Below are 23,536 nucleotides of genomic sequence, written 5' to 3' on the forward strand. Positions count from 1 at the left end.
ATACCTGACCTTGGAGACAGTGTCTGTTCACATCCCAAATAGAAAGAGTTTGGACATCTCTGGGCCCGTGCCTGTAATCCTAGGATTGCAATCCTGCAATCCTAGCTACCCAGGCGGCTGAGAGCACATTCTCCCCACAGAGCAGGGATCAAATGCGCTACTCAACACTACCAAGCTTCTTGATGAAGTCAGGGTCTCACTAAATTTTTTTTCCAGGCTCCTCTGAAAGTGAAAGATCCTTCAGTTTCTCCAACCCCTCAATCACTGGTTTCAAATTGCTGCCTGGGTACATGGGATTACATGAATGTGTTCAATTTCTATTTCATATCCTAATTTGATTAATTTTGAAGAAATAATAAATAAAATAATTTACATATCAGATGGATGGCTCCAAGTGTTCATTTATTCTCCAGTGATGGCTTACTATTTAGCAGGATTACATTAGATACTATAGTTGAACAGGATGAGATTTCAATTCACTAACTTTCCTTCAGATCAGTCCCATTCAGTTCAGAATCTTCCTAGGAAATAGGAGACAGAGACACAAAGGTCAAGGAAAGCAATATTCTAAGTCCTCTACTGATGTATGGGGTCACAGGCACAGGCTATCTCAGTTCTCATGTCTGGCCTCTTCAAAGATGCCTATGTATGGGGTCCTTTTGGAAGATGGGTAGACTTTTGACAAGTGCTGGAAGGTCACTGTATGAAGGGGGAGATGTGTGAGCAGTGAACATGGGTTAGTGTCAGCCAGAGTCCAGAGAGGGCCTCCTCATTAGAGAGAGTTAGAGGATGGCTGAGAGAGAGTTAGATGGTGTGGTTGGCTAAATATGTTCTGCCAGACTATGCAAGAATAGCATGGAAGTGCTACTCAAATTCAGTTTGGGCCTGGTGCCAGTGGCGCACACCTGTAACCCTAGCATCTCAGGAGGCTGAGTTCTGGGGATCTTGGTTTCCAGCCAGTAGTCGAGGCAGGATAAGGTAAGACTTGCCACCAATTAGCCACCAAAAAAGCTGAAAGCTAAGCAGCATTTCAAGTGGTAGAGCACTAGCCTTGAACAAAAAAGCTAAGGGATAGCACATAGGCCCTGAGTTCAAGCCCCAGGACCAGCATACACACACACACACACAAAAACCCTGAAACAAACAAAAAGTTTAACCAGATGCTTGAGTTTCTGTTATGTTAATCTGGTTCATTGTACATGCATCTTATAATGATTTACTCATAAAGTGAGAACAAGGATAAGGTGTGGAGCTGAGCTCCTCAGGGCTTCAGGATGCTATGTGCCAGGATGCATGGCCACAGTGTGAATGAGAAAGCCTTTGCAACACTGGCCTCCTGGGCCTGACAACTGTGCCAGCTCATGGCAAGCTGTGTGAGCTGGCACGGGCACAACTTTCTCCTTAGCAAGATGGAATACCAATGTCCACCTCACCAGACTGTAGGGAAGACCTTAGGGAAGATATAAAGGACTTGGTAGAGATCATGGCCCACAGTAGCTTCTCAACAGATACCTAGATGAAGATACAGCCATGTTGGCATCCTGGCCTGGTGGTGGTCTCCTTATTCAGAAATCTTTGCTATATTTTCCCCTTTCTTTATTTGTAAATATCTCCAGGAACTTTTAATTTCTACAGATTAGACTATGAAGGGAATGCTACTTCTTATCTCCTACAGATAACAATTCAAACCAAAAACCAGTGGCTTTATATGCTATGTATTTTCACATAGGTACTTTTGCAAGAGGAAAAGGGTCTTTTTTTTTTCATTTGATTTTATTTTTTTGTGAACATACTGTACAGAGGGGTTACAATTACATGGGCAGGATAATGCGTACATTTCTTATCAAGCATTGCAGCCTCCTCCTTTGTTTACCCTTCACATCCCTTCCCAGCTTCCCCCCCCCCCCCGCACCCCCCCACCCAATCCTCCCCCACTCCCCCCCGCCCCCACACCAACGTTGTAAAGCTCATTTTCGACATGACAACTTGTACTTCTCATTGTTGCAACAGGTCCACCTGTATCCTTAAACCACTTGTTTTTCCCCATCTCCTCCACAAGTTATACTGACATCAAATATAGTGAAAGCAGGGGTTATACTGTGGGGGAGGGACATACAAAGCAACAAAGAGATAATCTTATAAATGCATTAGAAACAAATGCATGAAAGAAAAAAAAACATTGAAATACATATCTAAGGGTTCATTTTCCTAACATCACATTATCTGACCTTTTCAGCTTGACTCATAGATATACTAGATATTGCAAATAAGGGAAACCATGGGACCTATGTTTCTTTGGGCCTGGCTTACTTCACTTAATATAATTTTTTCCAAGTTTTTCCATTTCCTAACAAATGGGGCAATGTCATTCTTTCTGATGGAGGCATAAAATTCCATTGTGTATATATACCACATTTTCTTGATCCATTCATCTACTGAGGGGCATCTGGGTTGGTTCCATATCTTAGCTAAGGTAAATAATGCTGCAATAAACATAGTTGTGCTGGTAGCTTTAGTGTGGTCTTGTTTGTAAACATTTGGGTAAATGCCCAAAAGTGGGATTGCTGGGTCATAGGGGAGCTCTATGTGGAGTCTTGTGGAACCTCCATACTGCTTTCCAAAGTGGTTGAACAAGTTTACATTCCCACCAACAATGAAGTAAGGTTCCCTTCTGTCCACATCCCCTCCCGCATCTGTTGTTGTTAGAGTTCTTGATTTTTGCCATTCTAACTGGAGTGAGGTGGTATCTCAATGTTGTTTTGATTTGCCTTTCTTTTATGGCTAGGGATGTGTCTATGGCCATCCTTCTTTCTTCTTCAGAGAAGTTTCTCTTTAAGTCTTTAGCCCACTTATTTATTGGGCAGTTGTTTCTTTGAGGATTTGTTGTTGGGGGATTTAATTTTTTGAGTTCCAAGTATATTTTAGATATGAGACCTTTGTCCGTTGTATGGCTAGTGAAGATCTTCTCCCAATCCGTGGGCTTTCTATTGATCTTGCTAGCTATGTCATTTGCCCTGCAGAAGCTCTGCAACTTCATGCAATCCCATTTGTCCAACCTTTCTTTGATTTGTTGTGTTTCTGGGAAATTTCGGCCTGAGCCAAGGAGACCTATGGTTTCTCCTATTCCATCCTGTAATGTTTTCAGAGTGTCTGCTTTGACTTCGAGGTCTTTGATCCATTTGGAGTTGATTCTGGTGCAGGGTGATATATAAGGATCTAGCTTTAGTTTTCTACAAGTAGTTAACCAATTTTGCCAGCACCATTTACTGAAGAGGCTGTCTTTCTTCCATTCTATTGTTTTAGCTCCCTTATCAAAGATTAGATGGCTATAGGTCTGTAGATTCATTTCTGGGTTTTCAATTCTATTCCATTGGTCCTGAGGTCTGTTCTTATGCCAATACCAAGCTGTTTTGATTACTATGGCTTTATACTAGAGTTTGAAATTTGGTATTGATATTCCTCCAGCAGTGTTCTTTCCATTGAGGAGCGTTTTTGCTATTCGGGGTCTTTTATTGTTCCATATGAATTTTTGGATTGCTTCTTCTATTTCCTTGAAGAATGAGGTTGGAATTTTGATAGGTATCGTGTTGAATTTGTAGATAGCCTTGGGAAGTATTGCCATTTTCACGATGTTAATCTTGGAAAAGGGTCTTAAGTCTAATCAATTCCTCTCATGAGTAATCTAATATTTGGATTTATCTTTTCTCCTATACCTGGGTTCTCAATTGAAAGTGAAGTATGACCTGAATATCTATAACTCAAGAATGGTTCATTGGGGGCTGGGAAGGTGGCTCAGTGGTAGAGCGCTTGCCTTGCAAGCCTGAGGCCCTGGGTTTGATTCCTCAACACCACATAAGCAAAAAGAAAAAAGCCGGAAGTGGCGCTGTGGCTCAAGTGGTAGAGTGCTTGTCTTGAGCTGAAGAGCTGAGGGACAGTGCCCAGGCCCAGAGTTCAAGTCCCACAACCGACAAAAATAAAAAATAAAAAGAATGGTTCATTGGTAGCTAAGGGTCTAGATGGCACCGTCTTAATAAACATAATTTCAGTGGTGAGTGTAATATGGTCAGGACAAAGCCATTATTTTTAGAATCAAAGAGTGGTCAGAATTTGTCTTTCTTGTGATTTGATTGCTTTCACCTTTAAATACTAGGAAGTCATTTTAGCTCCTGTGGACAATTTGCATCCATCGACACTCAACAAGACACTGTCTACAATGAGGATACAGGCAGGACTTAAATGAGTTTCCTTCCTTCCATATCTTCTTGGAAAGAAATGACAGAGGCAGGATGTTTTCCTTGATCAGGTAAGAGGAGGTGCTAATGTTGTAAATTAAAACCAGTTGGTCAGATCCAGAGAAGCCACATTTTGAGAGGCCAAATTGGGAGTCTTCATTAAAAAGTTGACATCTACAGGCAGACTCCTGTCACAAAGACTTGCAGTCCTGTGAATACACTTACATTATTAGAAAACTGAGCCATGAGAGCAGAGAGGAAAGAAAGACCAGAAAAACCATACCAACAACCCATATGAACCACAATGGAAGGCTGAAGTGGGAGGCCATGTTGATCAGAGGAGAGTCAGGATATGGACACAGCACACTAGGCTTGGCTTAAAGGCTTCTGAGCTGTCTGCCCTAAAATAGTGTCACGTCAGGGGACAGGGCACAGGAAACTCAAGTCTCTCCCAAGTTCAGAGCACGGAATTGAAAGGTCCAGTAACATATCATCCAAGTCCCCACCCCTGCCTCTCCCAATTCAGGCATGCCCAGCACCTGGGGGGGGGGGTGGGAATTCCTCTTCCTTCACCTGGAAGTCAAGATGGCCCCAGTTAAACCCAGTATGCTATCCACTATGTGGCCATGATGGAACTGGTTAGACCCAGCATCCCTACTTCACTAAGATGCCAGAGACTGAGAGAATTGCAGTTTGACTCCAGCCTGTGGAAACAGTTCTGGAGATCTGGCTTTCACAGTTTTAAACACAAATGGGGTCAGATTAAGGTGGACTGACCCCTCTTGACAAACTCAGTCACGCTGACCACTATCATTAAAAGCTGGAGTTTATTGGATGGACAGGCTGGTGTTAACTCAACTTGGGAGTGAGCAGCCCCAAACTCAAGTAGTTCAAGGTTTATAAAGGCAAAACATGCATTCTGTTAGAGTAGGTGCAAGCAAGCTGCTGTAGAGAAGTGAACCTTAGCAGTTATTTTGCAAGTGCATAAACCACAAACATTTCTGCAACAATTAAAACCATAAATGTCCCTGTAACAATCTCATGACCATTAGATGACATGCTCTGTGCAGTATTTTAGAAGCACAGCCCCTGTGTTCCTTCCAGGTTGTTTGTATGCTTGGCCTGCTGGGCATTTTTTCTACTGGAACTCTGGTATTGTGAAGTAAACACAAAGGGGAAGTGCTATTGCCATGGCTGCTTTCTTCAACTGTTTAATAGAGCAAAGATAATAAATCTTCCTGTAGCTGGCATAAGTGCCCAGTAGGGCAACTATTGAGGAATTATTTGAACTCAATAAAATGATGGGTAAAGAGGACTTACATTACCTAGGGCTCTGCCATTTGACTAATTTGCTTTCTGTGATCTATGTCTGCTTATTTGCATGTTTTCTTTCATCAGTGTACTTAGGGATTTAGGCAGGTACTTGCTTTGGAAGAACTGTGATTTTGGTTTGACTGTCTTTAGCTCTTCTTGCAGCTCAGCAGTGTCTCCCTCCCTGGAGCACTGCCCTGGGTCTGGTGTGACCTCTCTTTGATTTTCCCCCAGGGTCCTGCAGTTGTGCATGGTGACTCCAGTCCCTCCCAGCAGATTGAGGGTGGATTCCCTGCCTGCACAGAAGCCAGCCAGCAGCTTCCCATATAGATCAAGGCTGTTGCACAGGAGACGTTTCAACACTCAGATTTCAAGGCTTGTGGAATGGTCCGTGAGAACACTTCCAAACCTAGCCCCGAGCGGGACCTGTTCTTCCTCATTCTGCAAAAAATGATCTCCAAGCCTGAAAAGATTTCATCTTCAAGTAGGATATGTGGAAGTCTCTGCCATTAACTAAGGCAAAGAAAAGCACCCACAAAAACCATGTTATTACTAAGAAATTATTTTAACAGACTATTAATATTTTTTTTTTTTGTTTTTGGGTCCGGTCGTGGGGCCTGAACTCTGGGCCTGGGCACTGTCCCTCAGCTCTTCAGCTCAAGGCTAGCACTCTACCACTTGAGCCACAGCACCACTTCCGGCTTTTTTCTTTTTGCTTATGTGGTACTGAGAAATCGAACCCAGGGCCTCAGGCATGCAAGGCAAGCGCTCTACCACTGAGCCAACTTCCCAGCCCCAGAGACTATTAATATTTTAACTTAATATTTTAATCTAAATCACCCACCCACCCACATTCCCTAATGGGTAATCCATGACATTTGAAATGTGCAATGCATTCCCATGATGCACTGGAAAATGTGATTGGAGTGCAGGCATCTTGGCTGAAGAAAGGGCAGCCTAGGATAGAGCCCGATGCCCAGTTCTGCTGGAGGTCTGGGGCTCAGGAATGGCAAGATGTCCTCATCTTCTGTCATCATGGTTGCCTTATAGATGTTTGGGGCACTGATATAATGGGTTGAGTGTGCACAAGGCTTGGGTGAGCAGCCCCAGTGCACGCTGGGTGTGTGGCTGCCACTCCCACTGCTGAGCTGCTCACAGGTCTCCAACTGGGAGCTGCTATTGCTGCTGAGCTCTCTGCTTGAGGCCTGGGAACTGAATGGAGGGACTGCCTTAATTCCAGGGCTTCTCTGAGCACACAGGGCTGTCCACACCCACTGCCCCTAGGCCTGAGGCGGCCTTCGTTATTCTGCTCACATCCAAGTAGCCATTTGCCCAATCTTCTGAGTGAGGTCCACCATGGAACCCCAATGAAGAAAGTGAGGTGGGCAGAGCTCAGGCCACACCAGCCAGACACAAGGGGCTGTGTGGCAGGAGGTGGGAGGGCAGCCCCAGCTCATTGGGCTGCCTGTCCCACCACCCAGTCCCTGGTGAGTCCCTGGCCCTGCAAGCCTATGTGCTTACTTTCTGGAGGGCTTCCTCAGGGGAGGGCTCCTCTTGTTGTTCCAGCTCAGGAAGCCTGCCCTGCGGGGAGGCTCCAGCTCCCTGGAGAGCTTGGAGCTAAGACAAGGAAGTGGCTGTGAGAACAGCAGGCTCCACACTGGGGCTCCCTCCCAGGGCTCCTGGGGACTCAGAAGCCCAAGCACCCTGCCTTCAGCAGGTCTCAGGGGGAGCTTGACTCAGGGTATAAGTTCTCAGGGGCTGGCACGGGGATCCCCATGTCTGTTGCCTTCACTGTCTACCCCAGCTCACCTTTCTAATTCACTTAGGCGGTTCATATTGTTGAACTAAGACAGAAGAGTCAGGTCAGGAACCACGTGGAGCTCCTGACATGCGCTCTGCAGTTTCTTGATCATTGCAATCACTTTGTATTCCTGGTTGAGAGAGAGGACAGAAGGGTGATGGGCCTGGAGGAGTGCAGGGTAGGCCAGGCAGTAGACTTTGGGTCTCTCCATGGTCTCACTCCTGTCTCTCTCTCACACCCTCTGCTCATGTCTCTACTGAGATCAGGTGTCCACCCCCAGGAAGCTATCCTAGATTCCTGGCTCAGCGCCCCATCTCCCGTCGTCTGGACCCAATGTGGCCATCTACAGAGGCAAGGGACCTGCACAGACGGCCACCTGCAGTGGAAGGTGCCATTTTCTCACCTCTCCTAGTCTTTGCCTTGCAAGGCAAAGAATCAATGTGCTAGGAAAATACTGCTTGAACCCCGAAGGCTGCCTTACCACTTGGTGCCCCACCAAGTCTGTCCAGCAGAGGGCAGGCTAAGTGCACAGCTGGACTAGGATTGTTCTCAGTCTAGGGCAGGGATGCCAGGGGCCTGAGGACAGGTTGCTCACTGCTCAACTCTCTGTGGACATGGCAGAGACTGAGGCTTCAGTGACAAGGCCATGCTATTCCCACATGCTATGTCAGCTTGAGCACCTGCTGTCACACGGCCACCCTCACTGACCTCTCTCTGAGACATGGCCAAATGTCATCAGCAGCACTGAGGTCTGGGGGCATGGGGCATCAGAAGTAGCATTGCTGTGGGACTCTGGGGCTGGGGAGGACACGGGCTCTTGCTGGAGGTCAAGGGGCAGCATGAGGCTCTTTGTCCCCACTCTGCTGCCTCTGGCAGCATTGAGCATGGGAGTAAAAGGCTTTCATTCTCTAACCATTTAATCCTCCAGAGTCCCTTCTTTCCATGGGGTGTGACAGCTTTGGCTTGGTCCTTTAGATCTCAGGCTCCTTGTGACCATCAGCACTGTAGCCCTGGGCAGGCTAGAGAGCCTGGCAGGGCCTGTCTCCAGGGTGGATGTGGACATTTGCATGCCCTAAAAGATGTTTCTGTGGCTGCCTGGTCTGGAGGAACCCGCTGACCCCCGTGACTGGCAAGGCTTCCCTCCTGGGATGGGAAGGCCACCCAGAAACCAAGCCAGGGCCTGGCTTGGCGGTGCCAGGCAGGCAGGTTGTAGAGAGGCAGCCTCATCACAGGCCACACTCAGGAGGAAAGCTTGACAGGGAGACCTCTAGAGTCTCCCTGGAGGAGGGGCAGAGACAAGATGACAGATGGGAGAGGGCGAGAGAGGGGAGGAGTGTGAATGCATTGCCCATTTTGGGGCAGGACTTCATCCTAATGGGAACAGAGCTGTGCAAGGAGATCCACTGTGATCCTAAGGTCACATGGTTTGGAGCCAAGTCTTGAGGGGAAACCTCCAGTTTCACCCCAATTTCCAGTGTGGTTTTGTTTGGAAGAGCACTGCACAGACGGGTGTGGGCATGTTGTGTCCGAAGGAAAAAGTATGGCACAAAAGGAATCCCAACCACACAGGCAAATCCTAAGCAAGGCCATAGGTGTCTGAGTTGGGCAGAGCCGCAGTCCCGGCCATGGGGAATTGCCACTGGGCTCCCAGATGAGGGATGCTAGGCTGAGGAAGCAAGGGTTGCCCAGGAGAAAGGTGCACCCACCTGCCAACCAATCTCCACGTCTTCTTCAGGCCTTGGAGCTGGCTGCTGTGCATAGCACACATGATGGGAACAAAGGTGGAGCTATTTTTCAGAAAGTGGCACTCCTATGGGTGAGGAAGGGGTGAGGTGAGCTGTGGAGGGAGCTCCTTGTGGTCCTGCTTTGGCCCTGGGGCTGAGCCTTTGTTCCTGGGCTGAATGCGGAGATCATAGGGGAGAGGGTGGAATGGCAGTGGAAGCAGAGCAGGAGTGCACACAGTGCAAGCCAGGGCAGAGCACAAGGAGGGCTTGAGGGTTCAGGCAGTGGCTATGAGTGGGCAGGCAGCCCCCTGGTGGGAGTGGGAAAGGGAAGAAGGGTCCCTGGGCCCCTCCTGCTCATACCAGAGCCACCTCTATCCAGTGCTGCACCACTTGGGCTCTCTCTGCTGCCTCCATGCTGTGGTCCCCGAGGCACGTGCTGATCACACAGCTGGAGACCTGCTCACAGTGCTCCAGTATGGGAAGCAGAGTGGGTGCCAGGCGCTCCACACACTCTTTCTGGTCAGGTCGTATGTACACGTATCTCAAACAGTGATAAAGGACGAGTCTTTTGAACAGTTTCTGCAGAGAGGAAACAAAGGGTCAGCGTGACTCTGCCCTGAGGCAGGTGTGGTAGTAGAGGTGCAAAGGAAAGCCCGCACGCCCAGCCCTGCCAAGCTACTCACCACCGCCATGAGGGACAACTGCTTCACCTTCAGGTCGGGCAACCGCTCTTGCACTCGAGCTGTCTCCTCAGCATGGTCTGATTCCATCATGGAAATTCAGGATTGCTCCCTGGACGAAATCTGCACTCTCAGGGATCTGAGTCGATATCTGCTGGCCTGTCTGCATTGCTAGATGGTGGGCAAGCAGGCTCTGGCTTGGCCACACAGGGCAGAGCACCATCTGTGTCTTCAGCCACTGGCAGCTCATGGTCTTCGTCCAAATCAGTAACTGGATGAGCGTCCCTTCCTAAGCCTTCATCAGCGTCCAGCTGCGCAGATGGGACAGGTGCTACATCCCAGTTGGGTGGCAGAGGCTTCTGTATGGGTGGCTCTGGCTGCTCAGCAACAGGCTCAAGGCAGTCAGCCTTGCCAGCAAGCGGGCAAGACTGCACTTGCTCCCCACATGCATGCACAGAGAACAGACTCCCATCTTTTCTCTCCTGCAGCCTCTAGCTCTGGCCCTGAGCTGTTCCCTGCAGTGGACTTTGGGGCCTCTGGTTGAGCTGCAAATGTATCTTGTTCTTGGGTATGTAGCAGAATTGGGTCAGCCTGGCTTTCAGACAGCTGGGGTTCAGGAGTTGGCACTGACATCCTGTCTTCTCTTGCATGTACTGGCACATCAATCGCTGGCTCTAAAGCTATTGGTGCCACTGGACTTAGTGCCTCTGTCACTGGGGGAGCAGCCACTATTTCTTTACCTGAGAGATGACCTACGTCATATTGAAGGTCAAGATCCAGACTTGGTGCTGGTGACAGTGGAAGGTAGTGGACCATTGACTTCATCTCTTCAGTCAAAGATGGTAAAGGCGAGTCAGAACATCTGTCAGTCTGGGGTTCTCGCTGGAGCTCCACTGCAGCTCCTGGACCTGAAGGGGCCTCTGAGGTTGCAGCTAGTTCCAGCTCTGACTGACATGGTAGTCCTGCTTCTACGCGGGGTGTTGGATCCAGTGGTTCAGGTGACTCTTATACACTGGTTTTCTCATCAAGCCTTGCAGTTGGTGGAACAGCTGCAAGCAAAGATCTCCTACAGCACTGCCCTCCCCTCAGTCATTCCTAAATAAATGAGACTCCTGCCTGCCTAGGAAGCTCCTGTTCCTGGACTCCACTCCAGGAAGCCTAGCAAGGACAGGTTTCATGCCAAGCCATCCAGGCTCCTGGACTGTCCTGATGAGGGCCCCACGGTAGGCTGGGAGCTGCCTTCAGGTGGAGAAAGCTTGGAATCTCCCACTTCTTCTGTCCTTTGCCAGCCCATGCTACTCACCCTCCAGCTCTGGCTGCTTGGAATGCATGTGCTCCAGCTGGCTGAGCAGAAGATGGGCCTGCTGCTCCTCCACAGAGCCAGGCATATTGCAGTTTAAATATGTTACCAGATGTGGTAGGCAGGACATGTCCGGTGCTTCAGTGAAGTCCTCTGGGTACTCCCTCATCCATGAGCCCAAAATGAAAGAGAAAGCTCCTAATGTAGTGGGAGAAATAGCAAAGTTAGAGGTTGGGCCTCGCCTCTTCTCAGACTCCTCAAGCACAGGTGTTGGAGCTGGGCTCCTGGGCCTACTCCTGTCTATACCCCATGGCAGACCTGGTAACCTGGCTGTGTCTACACAAGGGATGCTACTCCACCTACATCACAGTGAAACCCACCGCACCCACACCACCTCCTGGTGTCCCTGGTCATGCTTCCCAACCTGTCATCCCTGGGGTGCTTTGTCCTTATGTTTATTATCCCCCAAACCCAGAATGTCCTCATTCAGACAGCCTAGAGCCATCTGCGAGAATGGTCTTTGCCTGGCTCTCAACCAAAAGAGCACATCCTGGCCCTTGTGCACACAGAGGTCACTGCAACAGTAGTGTAGGCCTTCTCTGTTCTGTTTGGTCCTGAGGTTTCCCAGGGCAGGGACGTGGGACTGGGTGGACATTGTGCCAGAGGCTTCTTCCACCCCCCCACCCCCCGCCCTCAGGCACAGAACAAGCCAAACTAGCTCCCTGCATGGACACATTTCTACCTGGACTTGAGGCCTCCTTCAGGAGTGGCTGCCATTTCCCTTTGCCCAGGCCTCTCCAAGGCCAGCTCTCCACTGCACCCACTCTGAAGACACATGCCCTCCCTCCTCCCCCAGGCACTCACCGCTGCAGGTGCTCCTGCGCGTCTTCCTTTTCCTTCTCATGATCATGGAAATGGCTGTATCTAGGGGACACCATGAGAATGTCAAACATACTGTGTCTGCACATGATGTCTACAATCCCAGTGGTTTTCCTGAGCACAGGATGGAACTCAGGATGACAAGGATTTCCCTGTTCTTTTTACTGAGTGGTTCCAAGTGTCTTGAAATGGGTCCCCACACAAGCTTATGAGCCCACTAGCTTCCTCACACCTCTGAATGGGCAACTGGGGTGTCAGTGTTTCCCTTGGGCTTCCTAGTGAGGTTCAGGTAGGTCAGTCCCCTCAGATGGAATATATAGTACCACTATGAATTAGGAAAACACTTTGCTTGAGGTCTCAGCCATGTTCAGCCTCAATGTAGAGAAGAGGTGTCGGGAGCCAAAAGTTGAGTCTCTCAACATAATAGGCTTGACTATCTCACTGGAACATCTTGAGGCTGAGTTTACAGAATCCTACCCTCATCCTGCCCTAAGTAAACATCCTGCAACTGCTAATGACCACCCTTTCCTCCTGCCCTAAGTAAACATCCTGCACTGCTAAGGCCAATGAAAAAGCTTCCTTAATGGCTAATGAAAAAGCTTCTTTATTCCAAGCATATAAATACCCCTGTGTGAAAAATAAAAAGTTGCAGCTTGATCAGAACCCTTGTCTTGCTGTCATTCTTCGTGTCTCTTGTCCCTTCATTCCTTCTAGCTTAGGTTCACTGCCCTCGTTGACGTCCTGCGGGTCGGGACAACTGGTGCCCAACATGGGGCCTGAGCCTCTGACTAAGGAAGGAACGCCGTCCTCTGGGAAAACTTGGCCAAGTACAGTCAGAGATCGCCTCGACAGACCCCACCGAGAAACAGATCCAGGAGGAGAGTGAGGACGACGCAAGGTGAGTGACCCACCATGGGACAAGCAATGTCGTCACATGATCTATTTCTGTCAGACCTCAAGGAGGCCTTCAAGACACGGGGAACGCGGGTTAAGAAAAGGGATTTACAATTATTTTTCTCATTCATAGAGGACTTGTGTCCTTGGTTCCCCTTTGAAGGAATCATGGATGCAAAAAGATGACAAAGAGTAGGAGATTGTTTAAAAGATTATTATGAAACCTTTGGTCCAGAAAAGGTTCCTGCTACCGTCTTTCCTATTGGAATTTGATTAATGAAATTTTATACCAGTGCCAAGTTGAAACAGTTTTGTGCTATTTTTCAGATTTGTCATACTACTGGGATTCCCTATAACCCCCAAGGTCAGGGCATTGTAGAACGAGCCCACCAACACCCTAAAAACCTGGCTTACTCGCCTCAAAGCCTCTGCCTTTTTATTTTCCACTCCTAGGGATCGCCTTAGTCACACATTGTTCGCCCTTAATTTTCTAACTCTGGACAATGAAGGCCACTCGGCAGCTGACAGGCATTGGCATCCATCTTCCAGTTCTGCTCGCCCGTCTGTCATGTGTCGAGACCCCCTTACAGGCAAATGCAAGGGCCCAGATCCTGTTCTTATCTGGGGGCGAGGTTCAGCCTGTATTTTAGATCAAGAACAAGCGGCCCCAAGGTGGCTGCCAGAACGCTTGATAAAACAGGTGAATGGCTTACCACAACCCAGGGGAAACCTTCCCCCTGAGGATGATTCCTTTTCTCTTACAGATGCAGCTAGAACTTCAGATGGGGACCTTCCTGTTTGAATTTATTAAGCAACAGATTGATCTCTTGGCTTCTAAGCCCATACAGGTTCATCACCATCACCTTGATATGGCAGACCAAGGCATTAAGATCTAGGATTCACCCCAGGCTTTTAATTAGTGTTTTGCCATGAGCTTGTTCCAGTGGGAACCCCCCCTTCATTTTTCTTATTTAGAAAACCCTTCTCCTTATTCATAACTCCTGACCATTCAACGGGCAAGACCTATTGCCATAAGGGATAGGTTTGCCCCTCCTCCTATAGGCCCCTCCGCTTGGGGGAGGATGCACCTATGGGAGGAAGAAAAAATGCTCTAATCAACGGTGCAGGTAAGACTGCAGGGGGATGGATCCGCGAGATCCCAAAACCCAAGACCCCTGAGTGGCAAGCTCTGGTGCATGATGGTTGGCATGCATACCCACAAGCCGTCTCCTCAAAAAACATGCCAAGGCCTGTAAAATTCCCCACCCCAAGTGAGGACGCTCGCTCGGGAGCGGAGAAAAACCCTGGGCCCTTAGAGGAACAGAACCTCTGTCACCCCCTTAAAAAGAGCAGCCAACAATTGATGGTCAGTTTTCTAAATAAGAAAGGGGGAGATGTCGGGAGCCAAAAGGTGAGTCTCTCAACATAATAGGCTTGACTGTCTCACTGGAACATCTTGAGGCTGAGTTTACAGAATCCGACCCTCATCCTGCCCTAAGTAAACATCCTGCAACTGCTAACGACCACCCTTTCCTCCTGCCCTAAGTAAACATCCTGCACTGCTACGGCCAATGAAAAAGCTTCCTTAATGGCCAATGAAAAAGCTTCCTTATTCCAAGCATATAAATACCCCTGTGTGAAAAATAAAAAGTTGCAGCTTGATCAGAACCCTTGTCTTGCTGTCATTTTTCGTGTTTCGTGTCTCTTGTCCCTTCATTCCTTCTAGCTTAGGTTCACTGCCCTTGTTGACATCCTGCGGGTTGGGACAAAGCGGGTCTTCATGAGTGAGGGGCCGTCTCCCAGCTCCACCCACAGCCCTGTGCTCTCCGGGATTTAAGGTCATGATGTGGTCAGGCCTGTTCAGGGCCCATCCCACCGCTCCAGCCTCAGGCAGTGAGGATGTTGGTCCTAGCATGCCAGTAGCCAGGATCCAAGCAGATCCTCACTCGTGCAGCACATGCCAAGGCCTAGCCAGTGGGCTAGATCCAAGGATCAGAGGTAGCGCTTACCTATTGAACAGCAGGTTCAATACGTGATGGGCAGTTGTGAAAGTGCGGTATGTCCCCAGAAATACTGGGATAAACAAGGCATCTCCGAAGAGCAGGGCAGGCACTAAGTGGTCTACTAGCTTCTCCACTTTGCCTCCCTGCAGGTATCCTGCTTTGCAGGGATCAGGAAGGGTGGGGGCTAACACCCACTGAAAGGACTCTGTGTCCTTCCAAGGCTTGGGAACCCTAGAGCTGGTGTCCATCATTTTCACTGCACTCTTGTAGACATTCAGCCCCTGCACATTGTGTCTAGACAGAATAAACTGCCAACCAGTTGTCCTTGTCTAGGCCTCTTATTCCTGCAGTGGGAGCTTCTGGGAGGAGGATACCAAGTTCAAGGCTAGTCTGACCCAGGCAAGAGATTCTGTCTCAAATCCATGCAAGCCAACAATGAACAAAAGAAACAAAAAGGAAATGCAAGATCTGAGCTTCACATGGGGTGAGAATTTCACAAGTATAGACACAGATGAGGTTTTCTCTATTTGGAAGCCTAGCCATGAGAGACTCCCATGTTCAACACATCTATTGAGAGTGGTACACACATGACCTCACATATATACATGGACACCACATGGACACACATTCATCCACACAGACACAGTAGCACACATCAATGTGCATCCATATGGGTCCTCACATGCACGCATTGGAGCGAGATGGTGAATTCAGCTCTGCCTGCCAAAATGTTTGTGTGCTAATGAGAGGATGGGTGAAAGGTGGGACGCTGAAAAGAATGGGCTGTTTGTTCAATGTCCAACAGGATTCGAGGCCAATCTCTGGTCTCATTCGGTGGGCTGATGGAGTGAGGGGTGAGGGTATGGAGAGCCAGTGATTTCTGCACCATGTTCATTGAGGAGGAGATGGAAAGGGCACACAAGGATCAGGCTACTGGAAAGAAATCAGAGCACCTGAGCTACTAGGGCTGAAATTATTCTGGGGCCATGGAACATGGGGAGAGTAGTTAGGGACTGGAGCTTGAACTTGGAGTTTGTTGGTGTGGAGAAATATGGAGATGGGAAGCCTTCACTTTTCAATGAACAGGGAAGTAGACAGGAAGCGCCCCCACCAAGGGGAATCCTGGCAGTGAAGGGAAACCCTTGGGGTCCTTCTACCTATAGAGTCCTAGGTGCGCCTTTCCCAGTCTGCTACCTCTCCTTGGTGCTATTGTCTACCTAGCTCAAGATGTCACAGTCAGTGCCCAAGGCTCTGAGGATGGTAATTTATACTCATTGGTATTGTTCACGCATGTAGGCCAAGAAGACTGGCTTCAGCCCAACTTGGAGTCATGTGCAGGCTTTTTCACAGGAAGTGGAGGCTAGAGTTTCCTGCTCTAAAGCCACCCAGCAGAAGCACCTGAGGAAACCCTCCAACACGGTGTCTGCCACCACCACCAGGACCATGCTACTGATCCTGCTGACCATGGCGCCGATCCTGCCCTCTATCCTGATGACTCAATGCCTGGCTCTTCCTGCCTGCTCTGAGGAAGTGACCACTGTGTAAGGGCTGCAGGTAGAATCCCGGCCCATGACAAATGATGTGATGCACTTGTTCTTATTATTTTGTACTACTATAGACTCAATCTTTTTAAATTTCCCAAAGCTAGTATACCAATGACAATACTCCACCTCCCAGGCCGGTGAGGAAGAACTAAGGGAACCAGGAGTATGGCACAATCAATTCAGCTCCACCATGGGAAGTACTTGCCTTGCCCCACCTCCAGGGCCCCATTCCCGAATCTCACTCCCACAGCTGGCAGCGGCATACTCATCCTCTTTCTCCCGCAAACTTAATGGTAAGAATGGAGGCAAGCAGCTGAGAACATCCAACTGTGATGCAGTGCTGGCGGTGCCCACCGCTTCCTCTCCTACTTCTCCAAACAGCAGCAGCTCTCGACCCCCTCTGCCAGCACCAGGCAGTGCAGGACATGCTTCCTTTCTGCAGCCAGTCCCTTCTCAGAGACCTGCCCCGAGAACTTCTGCACAAACAGATCTTACTCTTTCCAGAAACTGTTCTTGGTGACACCTCCATTTGGTATATTATCTAGGGATCCAGATTTGAAATGGAAGCTTAAATACCTCAAGCCAGGTTAGCAGATTGCAAAAAGACAAGAGAAGCCTCATTTTAGACAGCATATGGTGGGGAGCAGGCAGACCTGGCCTTACTGTGCACCCAGATTCCTTGCAGCTGTGAATCAATGTGGTGACTCAGTGACATCCAGGTATCCATCACTCTGCAGGCCATCATGGACTGTGATTACAACTTCACTGCAATCTGCTCTTGAGTTATTTGGCCCCAGGATAGTAGAATCAACTCAATAACTTTTATGGAAACAAGTTTGTCATGCAGGCCTTTTCTTTTGTGATGGTTCTGGGCACTGTCTCTGAGCCTATGTGCTGAAGGCTAGGTTAGTGCTCTACCACTTCAGCCACAGCTCCACATATGGCTCTTTTGGTGTTGATTTGGAGATGAGTCTCCTGGACTTTTGTGCGGGTGCGGGCTTCAAATGGAGTCTGCAGAGCTCAACCACCTGAATAGCGAGAATTTCAGAAGGAAGCAAAGCCACCAGCATCCGGCTAGTCAGGACTTTTTACCTGGCATTTTACTGATCCTTCCAGGGGGTTCACACCGGGAAGACAGGCAATCCAAGTACCACCTGCAATTGGTGAAAATTTCTTCATCGCAGTGTGAACAGTCGGTGAGGAAGAATTCTTAGTGTTCTTCTACTCACATTCTCATGACTCTCTCAACTCAAACATGCCAGAAAATACCAACTCTTGGGTCCAAAGCAGACCCCTTTGTTTCCATTCTGTTTCCCACTGAAACTCACATGAGAGCTCCTGAAAACCTACAATCCAAGTAGGAAAAACGTCAATTCTCCAAATTGTGACCCCTTTCTGTGGGTTGTTTCTCTCCGGATAGTAGGGAAGAGCTGTGATGTGTGCCTGTGCAATAGCGAGAACATTTTCCTAGGTAAATTCTGTCCTAAAGGAAGGATCTGGTCCATTCATGATCTGAGTGTGTACGGCAACTGATGCCATCCAGTCCCACAGAGCCAGGCCTGGGCTCACTGAAGGGGCTCCTCTGTGGCATCACTCAGGAATATTTACAGATGCAAATATTCCCCAACCAGGGCACTGACAGGTCATTCTTCTCTTTGCAGGAAGCTGCCCAACCACATCCACACCTGTGTCAGCATGTCAGCACCTGTCTGTAGGCATGGCTGAGGTGGCCATTTTCGCAAGTCCTGAAGAACCAGGCAGAGCACATGCCTGAGATCGTCCTTCCACAGCATCCTAAGGACCTAGATACAGGTGTTTTTGTCACTACTTCTAAACTCGATATTCACATGAGTTGGTCTTGAACAAACTCTGAATGCACACTTTTACAAAATTTAAACACAGCCACTGAATTAGGAGGGACTAGGGTTTGGGAGTAAGTGCAGGCAACACATCTTCCCTATGGCATGTGAGGACTGTGACAAGGTGCAGACAGTACCACTGGTGGTCTGTACTTGTTTCTGTGTGCTTCCAGCATGGCTGGGGAGAATGCACACAGCGTGAGGGCTGAAGAAAGGCAACTGAGGTGAATTGCAGAGCTTCTATCAGTTTGTGATTGAGTAGGAAATGCAGACTTGGTCCTTTGCTTGTGGACCTGGCTGGGGAGGTACTGAAACCTAAGAAGCAGTTCTGTCCTAGTACAATAGGTCACTAGGGGCATGTCTGCCCACCCTCCCTGTACTGGCAGCCTGCTTTGGCTGCATGAGGAAAGCAGCCTCTGCCATTGCTCACTCCTGATGCTATGATGTCTGACTCACCACAAGCCTATCACAACCGAGCCTGGACTGAAGAGGCTGGAAGCCAGCCAAAACACACCTTTCCTCCTTGAAACAGTTTCTCTCAGTCACTTGTTATAGACAAGGAAAGTCCAACCACTTCCTTGTGAAGTCTCTTACCTTCTGAGTCTCAGTTGCCCCTTCAGTGAATCAGTACAAAGACTGAGTCAGAAAATACAGGAAAAGGCCAGGCCATTCCGTGGCAGGGTAATATATGAGGATCCCACTTCTGGGCATTTACCTAAATGATCACAAACAAGGCCATAGTAAAGCTACCAGCACAAATATGTTTATTGCAGCATTAGTCACCAAAGCTGAGATATGGAACCAACCCAGGTGCCCCTCAGTAGATGAGTGGATTAAGAAAATGTGGTATATATATATATATATATATATATATATATATATATATATATACACACACACACACACATATATGTATGTATAAACACACATATATGTAATCATATATACATATAAAATGGAATTTTATTCCATCAATAAGAATGGCACAACCCCATTTATTAGGAAATGGAAAGACTTGGAAAAATCATATTAAGTGGAGTAAGCCAGACCCAAAGAAATATAAGTCTCATGGTTTCCCTTATTTGAAATAATTACTATACATCTAGGATAATTTTATCAGGTGAGCTGAAAACCTCAAAAGCTATGAACATATGACCATATAAAATGGTGTTAAGTGAAATGAACCCCAAGATATGGGCAAAAGTGATGTTTCTTTGTTGTAATTTTAAAGTACTATGTGATCTTTTGGTTTCCTTTCTATGTTCTTCCCCTGTTGTCACTGCATTTGATTTTGGTACCCTGAATCTTGTATATACATTTCTCTACTTTGGGGAGGGTAAGGGGAATAACAAAACATTGAAGCAAGGACATCAGAGGACCCATTGCAACAATGATCCCCACAAGACAGTATATTGGAAATGAATGTTAAAACTTCAGGGTGGGAGGAGGAGTGAGGGAGGTGGAGGAGGAAAAGGATAGTGGGAGAACAACAAGGGAGGGGGTAACAATGCTCAACAAGAAATGTACTCATTACCTTACTCATGTAACTGTAACCCCTCTGTACAGCATCTGTACAATACAATAAAATCAATTACTTGTTTTTTAAAGGTCAGGCCATGGTGCTCCTGTGACATTGCCTTCTACTGCATTTGTACAGCAGGGATTGGAGGATGACCCCAGCTTTTCTAGGCATTTGATGGGCAACTTTCATGATCACCCTGTGTTCTCATTCACTCAACTACACTGTCTGAAGGTACCTTAAGGAATTCTGTCCTAAGACAACAGTTATCGGTACCTCTAATTGTATGATGATAAGCTCCAGACAGATGCCATGTTTGAGCTGAAGTGTCTCATTCTAACTTGTAGAATGGGATAAGCTGGGAGGGAGGGAGAAAATAACTGGAAACATGCGAATGCTCACTGAAGGGTTAAAGTCCTTGAGGCAGTGACCATTTGTTGCTCGTTTCAGAGCAGAGCAATACGTGGTGCTAAACCACCTGGTTGTATGCCTTTATAAGACCTGCAAATCCTTAACTTGGGGCTCTCCTAGGCTCCGCTGTGTCAGAGTGTAGGATGAGGTCTGAGCTGCAGCCCGCCTAAATACAACCTCAAAACAGCTGTAAAGTTGACTCTCGGTGGTCTTCTTGGTGGGGGTCCTGCAACCTAGGCATAACACTCACTTCCACGGCACCATCAGAAGCCAGGACTGCATTCACAGGCTAGGATAGCTAAGAGTCATTGGATGTAAATAAACTTTAGGTAATATAAACAGTCTGATCTATCTCAGAATGTTTATCATGTCTTCAGATATGAGGCATTGCAGAATGACAAGATGTTTCTCACACCTCCATTTCCTCATCCGTAAAGCTACATGAAGGGAGCTGGGAGCAGGGGTGCAGGCCCCGAGTCCCAGTTACTGGGGAGGCTGAGGCATGAGGATCACTTGAGCCAACTACATCAGGATCCTCCTGGGAAATGCAGAGAGAGGCCAATCTCTAAATTGAGTATGCAAATAAAGAAGTATACAGTAAAGATTCTAGTAATTGACTTCATCAACATGCTTCAATTCTGTAAGCACCTATTCACTTACTGGACAATGGAGCCAACACAAGTGGGACTAATTTCTAGTCTTTGCAAGCTGTCAGCTCTGCTGTGGTGGGACAACTGGCTGTGTCCCTTGGGGTTTTCTCTGTTGTCACCCTTGCATACAATGGACACAGCCCGAAGTCTCCTTTTCGTCAGGTTTCTCAGGAGTTACCATCTGTCCTTGGTCTCTAGGTGCACAGTCATTTGCATATACTGCTCCTCTTCTTGCTCTTCCAAAGTGGCAGACACCAGAGAAAGCTCACCCAACAGGGATACCAGCCAGGTCAGGCGAGAGATGCCACTAAATGCAGGAAAGCCAAACTGCCCTTCTTCCATTGGGCCAGCTGTGGGCAATCACAGGTGCTGTGAGGACTAGGATGAAGAGAATATCTGAGAACAGGCAGGACCCAGGTGCATGGGAGAACACATGGACAGGGGGACCTTGCCTTACCATGCGGCTAACTGTAGCCTCACAACAGCAAGTCCCTTGTAGGTTTGAACTTCAATTTTGCTAGTAAAATTAGACATGCTACTGGCAATAGCACACAATTCAGCTACACACAATGATAACTTGTAGAATGGGATAAGCTGGGAGGGAGAGAGAAAATATAGTCAGTTTACCTGTCTACTTAGGTAGATACACACACACACACACACACACACACACACACACACACACACACACACACACACACACACACACAGACATTGCATGGTGATCCCCTGTATTACAGATTGTAACCATTAATTCCCTGCTAGACATGGTAGCCCCCCCCCCAAAAAAAAATAATGCCCACCAAGTTTCAAACATGCCACTGGGGAAATGTGGTCCTAGCTTCAAGCCTTCAAGTCTCCCAATATTCCAGACAAGAGGAATTGCCCAGGTTGAGGCAATGAGTCAGGGACAGTTCAAGTCTTAAACTTTGATCTCTAGGAAGCCAGTACCACAAAGAACCGAGCAGGAGACAATGTCAGAGTTCATGCTGGAATGAGCAAATCTGATTTTGAGCTCAGATTCTAATTTGGGGGCAATGCATTCATCAAATGCTTCCTACATTTCTACAGAATTATGAGGGTAGCTCGTCCATGAGGCAGTGCCCTTGTTCCATCTGTGTCTCCCCCTCCCGGATCTCACTCGGATCCATTCTGCATCCTGGCTCTTCTCCCAGAAGGCAGAGAAGAGGCAGCATCATGAATCTCAGGCTCCCAGCTGTGCCACCTGCTGGACAAGCCTTCTATGTCACTGGCACCCGAGGCTCCACACTCATGCTTTGCCCTCCCGACAGGGGGCCACCCAGTCCATAGGAAGGATCTGCTATTTCACAGGAGCAGCAATGGCCTCCCCTTTCTCCTGCCCCACACCAGTAAGACAACTTGGTCAGTGGAGTGTGACTACTCTGCTAGGAAATATGGGAAGTTTCTCTCGTCCCACCTCTCCCATTTTCCTCTTGCTTTTTATTTACTTGGTTGCATTTTTAGCACGAGACATAGAAGAATACCTCATGCTAGAAAGAACTGGAGCCTTCTTTCTAACTTTAATATGTCTAAAGAGCTCTCCATGAAATCCAAGGTTGTGCACATTTTTGGTAAACACTTCGTTTCTTTTCCTGGTTATTTAAAATGTCTTTTTTCTTCATAACTCAATAGCAATCTATCTAAAAGATTTTCCTGATATCAACAAAATTTTCTAAACATCACTGAAGGGAGAAATCCAAAAGTTTAAAAAAATCCCTATTACATACTACCAGATCAACTATGATAAATTTCAATTTTTTTTTAGTTGGATGGGGGCAAAAACTTTGGAGTTGCACATCTAAAGCAAATACCTCTGTACCTGTAGGTGTGAGATTAGAACTCTAGCAGGAAGCAGGGCTTGCTTACCCGAATATACGCATCTTGGTGATGTTTGGCGAAGTACAGCATGTTCTCAAGAGCCAGCATCCCAGGAGGAGTCTGGGTGAAGTCCATGGCAGGGTTGACATGATTCTGCAATAAAAATCAAGTACTAGGTGAGGTTAATTCTTCAGCAGACTTTGCCAATCACAGCAGGGGGGAGACAGTGGAGGTGCACCTTGCCCACCTCAAGACTGAAGGTTAAGTTCCCAATGACCAACTATGTCAACCTATTGGGATGGGCAGAGGAACTTCTTCAAGCTCTGTGGGCTCAGCTAAATCACTTTTTATAACCCAGGGCTGGAAACCCAGTTAAAGATCGAAACACAGGATCATCCTTAGTCACGTCACATTTCAAGGAAAAGAAAATAACATGCAAGTTCAATCTCCAGCAGTTGCATTGAAGTGAAGCCAGGGGCACAGGGCGAGAAATATCTGGGCTGGAGTGACTCTGCATCCATTTCAGGAGCTGACTGAAGGGAGCCATTACTCCCGGATCTGACCCATCCTCAAGCTTATGCATGAAGGTCGGTCTGGCCACGCCTATCCATCGGCTTTGTAAACTGTCTTGGAGACACAGTCCCCAGGCCTCTACAGGCACTGCGCTCATGTCTGACCTGTGTAGTCTGCTGACACTAGCATGTTTCTGAGGATTGTGTCTGGCATGATGGACTCCACATATGGCCCAATGTTACCAATGTGCCTAACCAAAGAGCAGGCCTGGCTCAGACAAATATTTGTGCATGCATGACATTAATTGATCAATGAACACTATGACAGCTCTTCGGGCAACAAACAGCTCTCTGCCTGGACACATCAAAACCAGTCCC

General features: G+C 47.9%; 2 protein-coding genes across 5 annotated transcripts in view; both read right to left on the reverse strand.

Annotated features, from left to right (window-relative positions):
• Positions 1 to 1,951: 1,951 nt before the first annotated feature.
• On the reverse strand, positions 1,952 to 9,841 carry LOC138818929 (ral guanine nucleotide dissociation stimulator-like). Of its 4 annotated transcripts, none has more exons than XM_070010065.1 (4): positions 9,752 to 9,841; positions 9,429 to 9,647; positions 9,051 to 9,154; positions 1,952 to 4,441 (listed from the first exon to the last, which is right to left on the reverse strand). In XM_070010065.1, exons 1-4 carry the CDS (start codon positions 9,839 to 9,841, stop codon positions 4,330 to 4,332), a joined length of 525 nt encoding a protein of 174 aa, XP_069866166.1. In that variant the 3' UTR covers positions 1,952 to 4,329. The 4 variants fall into 4 exon arrangements, with proteins under 4 accessions (XP_069866166.1, XP_069866167.1, XP_069866168.1 ...); XM_070010066.1 differs by lacking the exon at positions 1,952 to 4,441 and adding an exon at positions 7,388 to 7,474; XM_070010067.1 differs by lacking the exons at positions 1,952 to 4,441; positions 9,051 to 9,154 and adding an exon at positions 7,388 to 7,474.
• A 1,316-nt stretch (positions 9,842 to 11,157) lies between these two features.
• LOC138818921 (uncharacterized) overlaps positions 11,158 to 23,536 on the reverse strand; it is a 240,775-nt gene continuing 228,396 nt past the window's right edge. The window contains exons 13-15 of the mRNA XM_070010035.1: positions 22,695 to 22,799; positions 11,913 to 11,972; positions 11,158 to 11,246 (exon numbers count right to left, since the gene is read on the reverse strand). Coding sequence (XP_069866136.1) covers positions 11,189 to 11,246; positions 11,913 to 11,972; positions 22,695 to 22,799 — 223 coding nt within the window. The 3' untranslated portion in view covers positions 11,158 to 11,188. The remainder of the gene's footprint in view (positions 11,247 to 11,912; positions 11,973 to 22,694; positions 22,800 to 23,536) is intronic.

This window comes from Dipodomys merriami, unplaced genomic scaffold (genome assembly GCF_024711535.1).
Source record: "Dipodomys merriami isolate MVZ:Mamm:240054 unplaced genomic scaffold, mDipMer1.0.p SCAF_795, whole genome shotgun sequence".
Classification (NCBI taxonomy): Eukaryota; Metazoa; Chordata; class Mammalia; order Rodentia; family Heteromyidae; genus Dipodomys; species Dipodomys merriami.

Coding starts and splice junctions, on each gene's coding strand:
- LOC138818929 (XM_070010064.1), bottom strand. CDS start 9,841: ATGATGGAATCAGACCATGCTGAGGAGACAGCTCGAGTGCAAGAGCGG. Junction 9,648..9,751: donor AGTTGTCCCTCATGGCGGTG/GTGAGTAGCTTG, acceptor TCCTCTCTGCAG/AAACTGTTCAAAAGACTCGT. Junction 9,155..9,428: donor ACTGGATAGAGGTGGCTCTG/GTATGAGCAGGA, acceptor CCTCACCCATAG/GAGTGCCACTTTCTGAAAAA.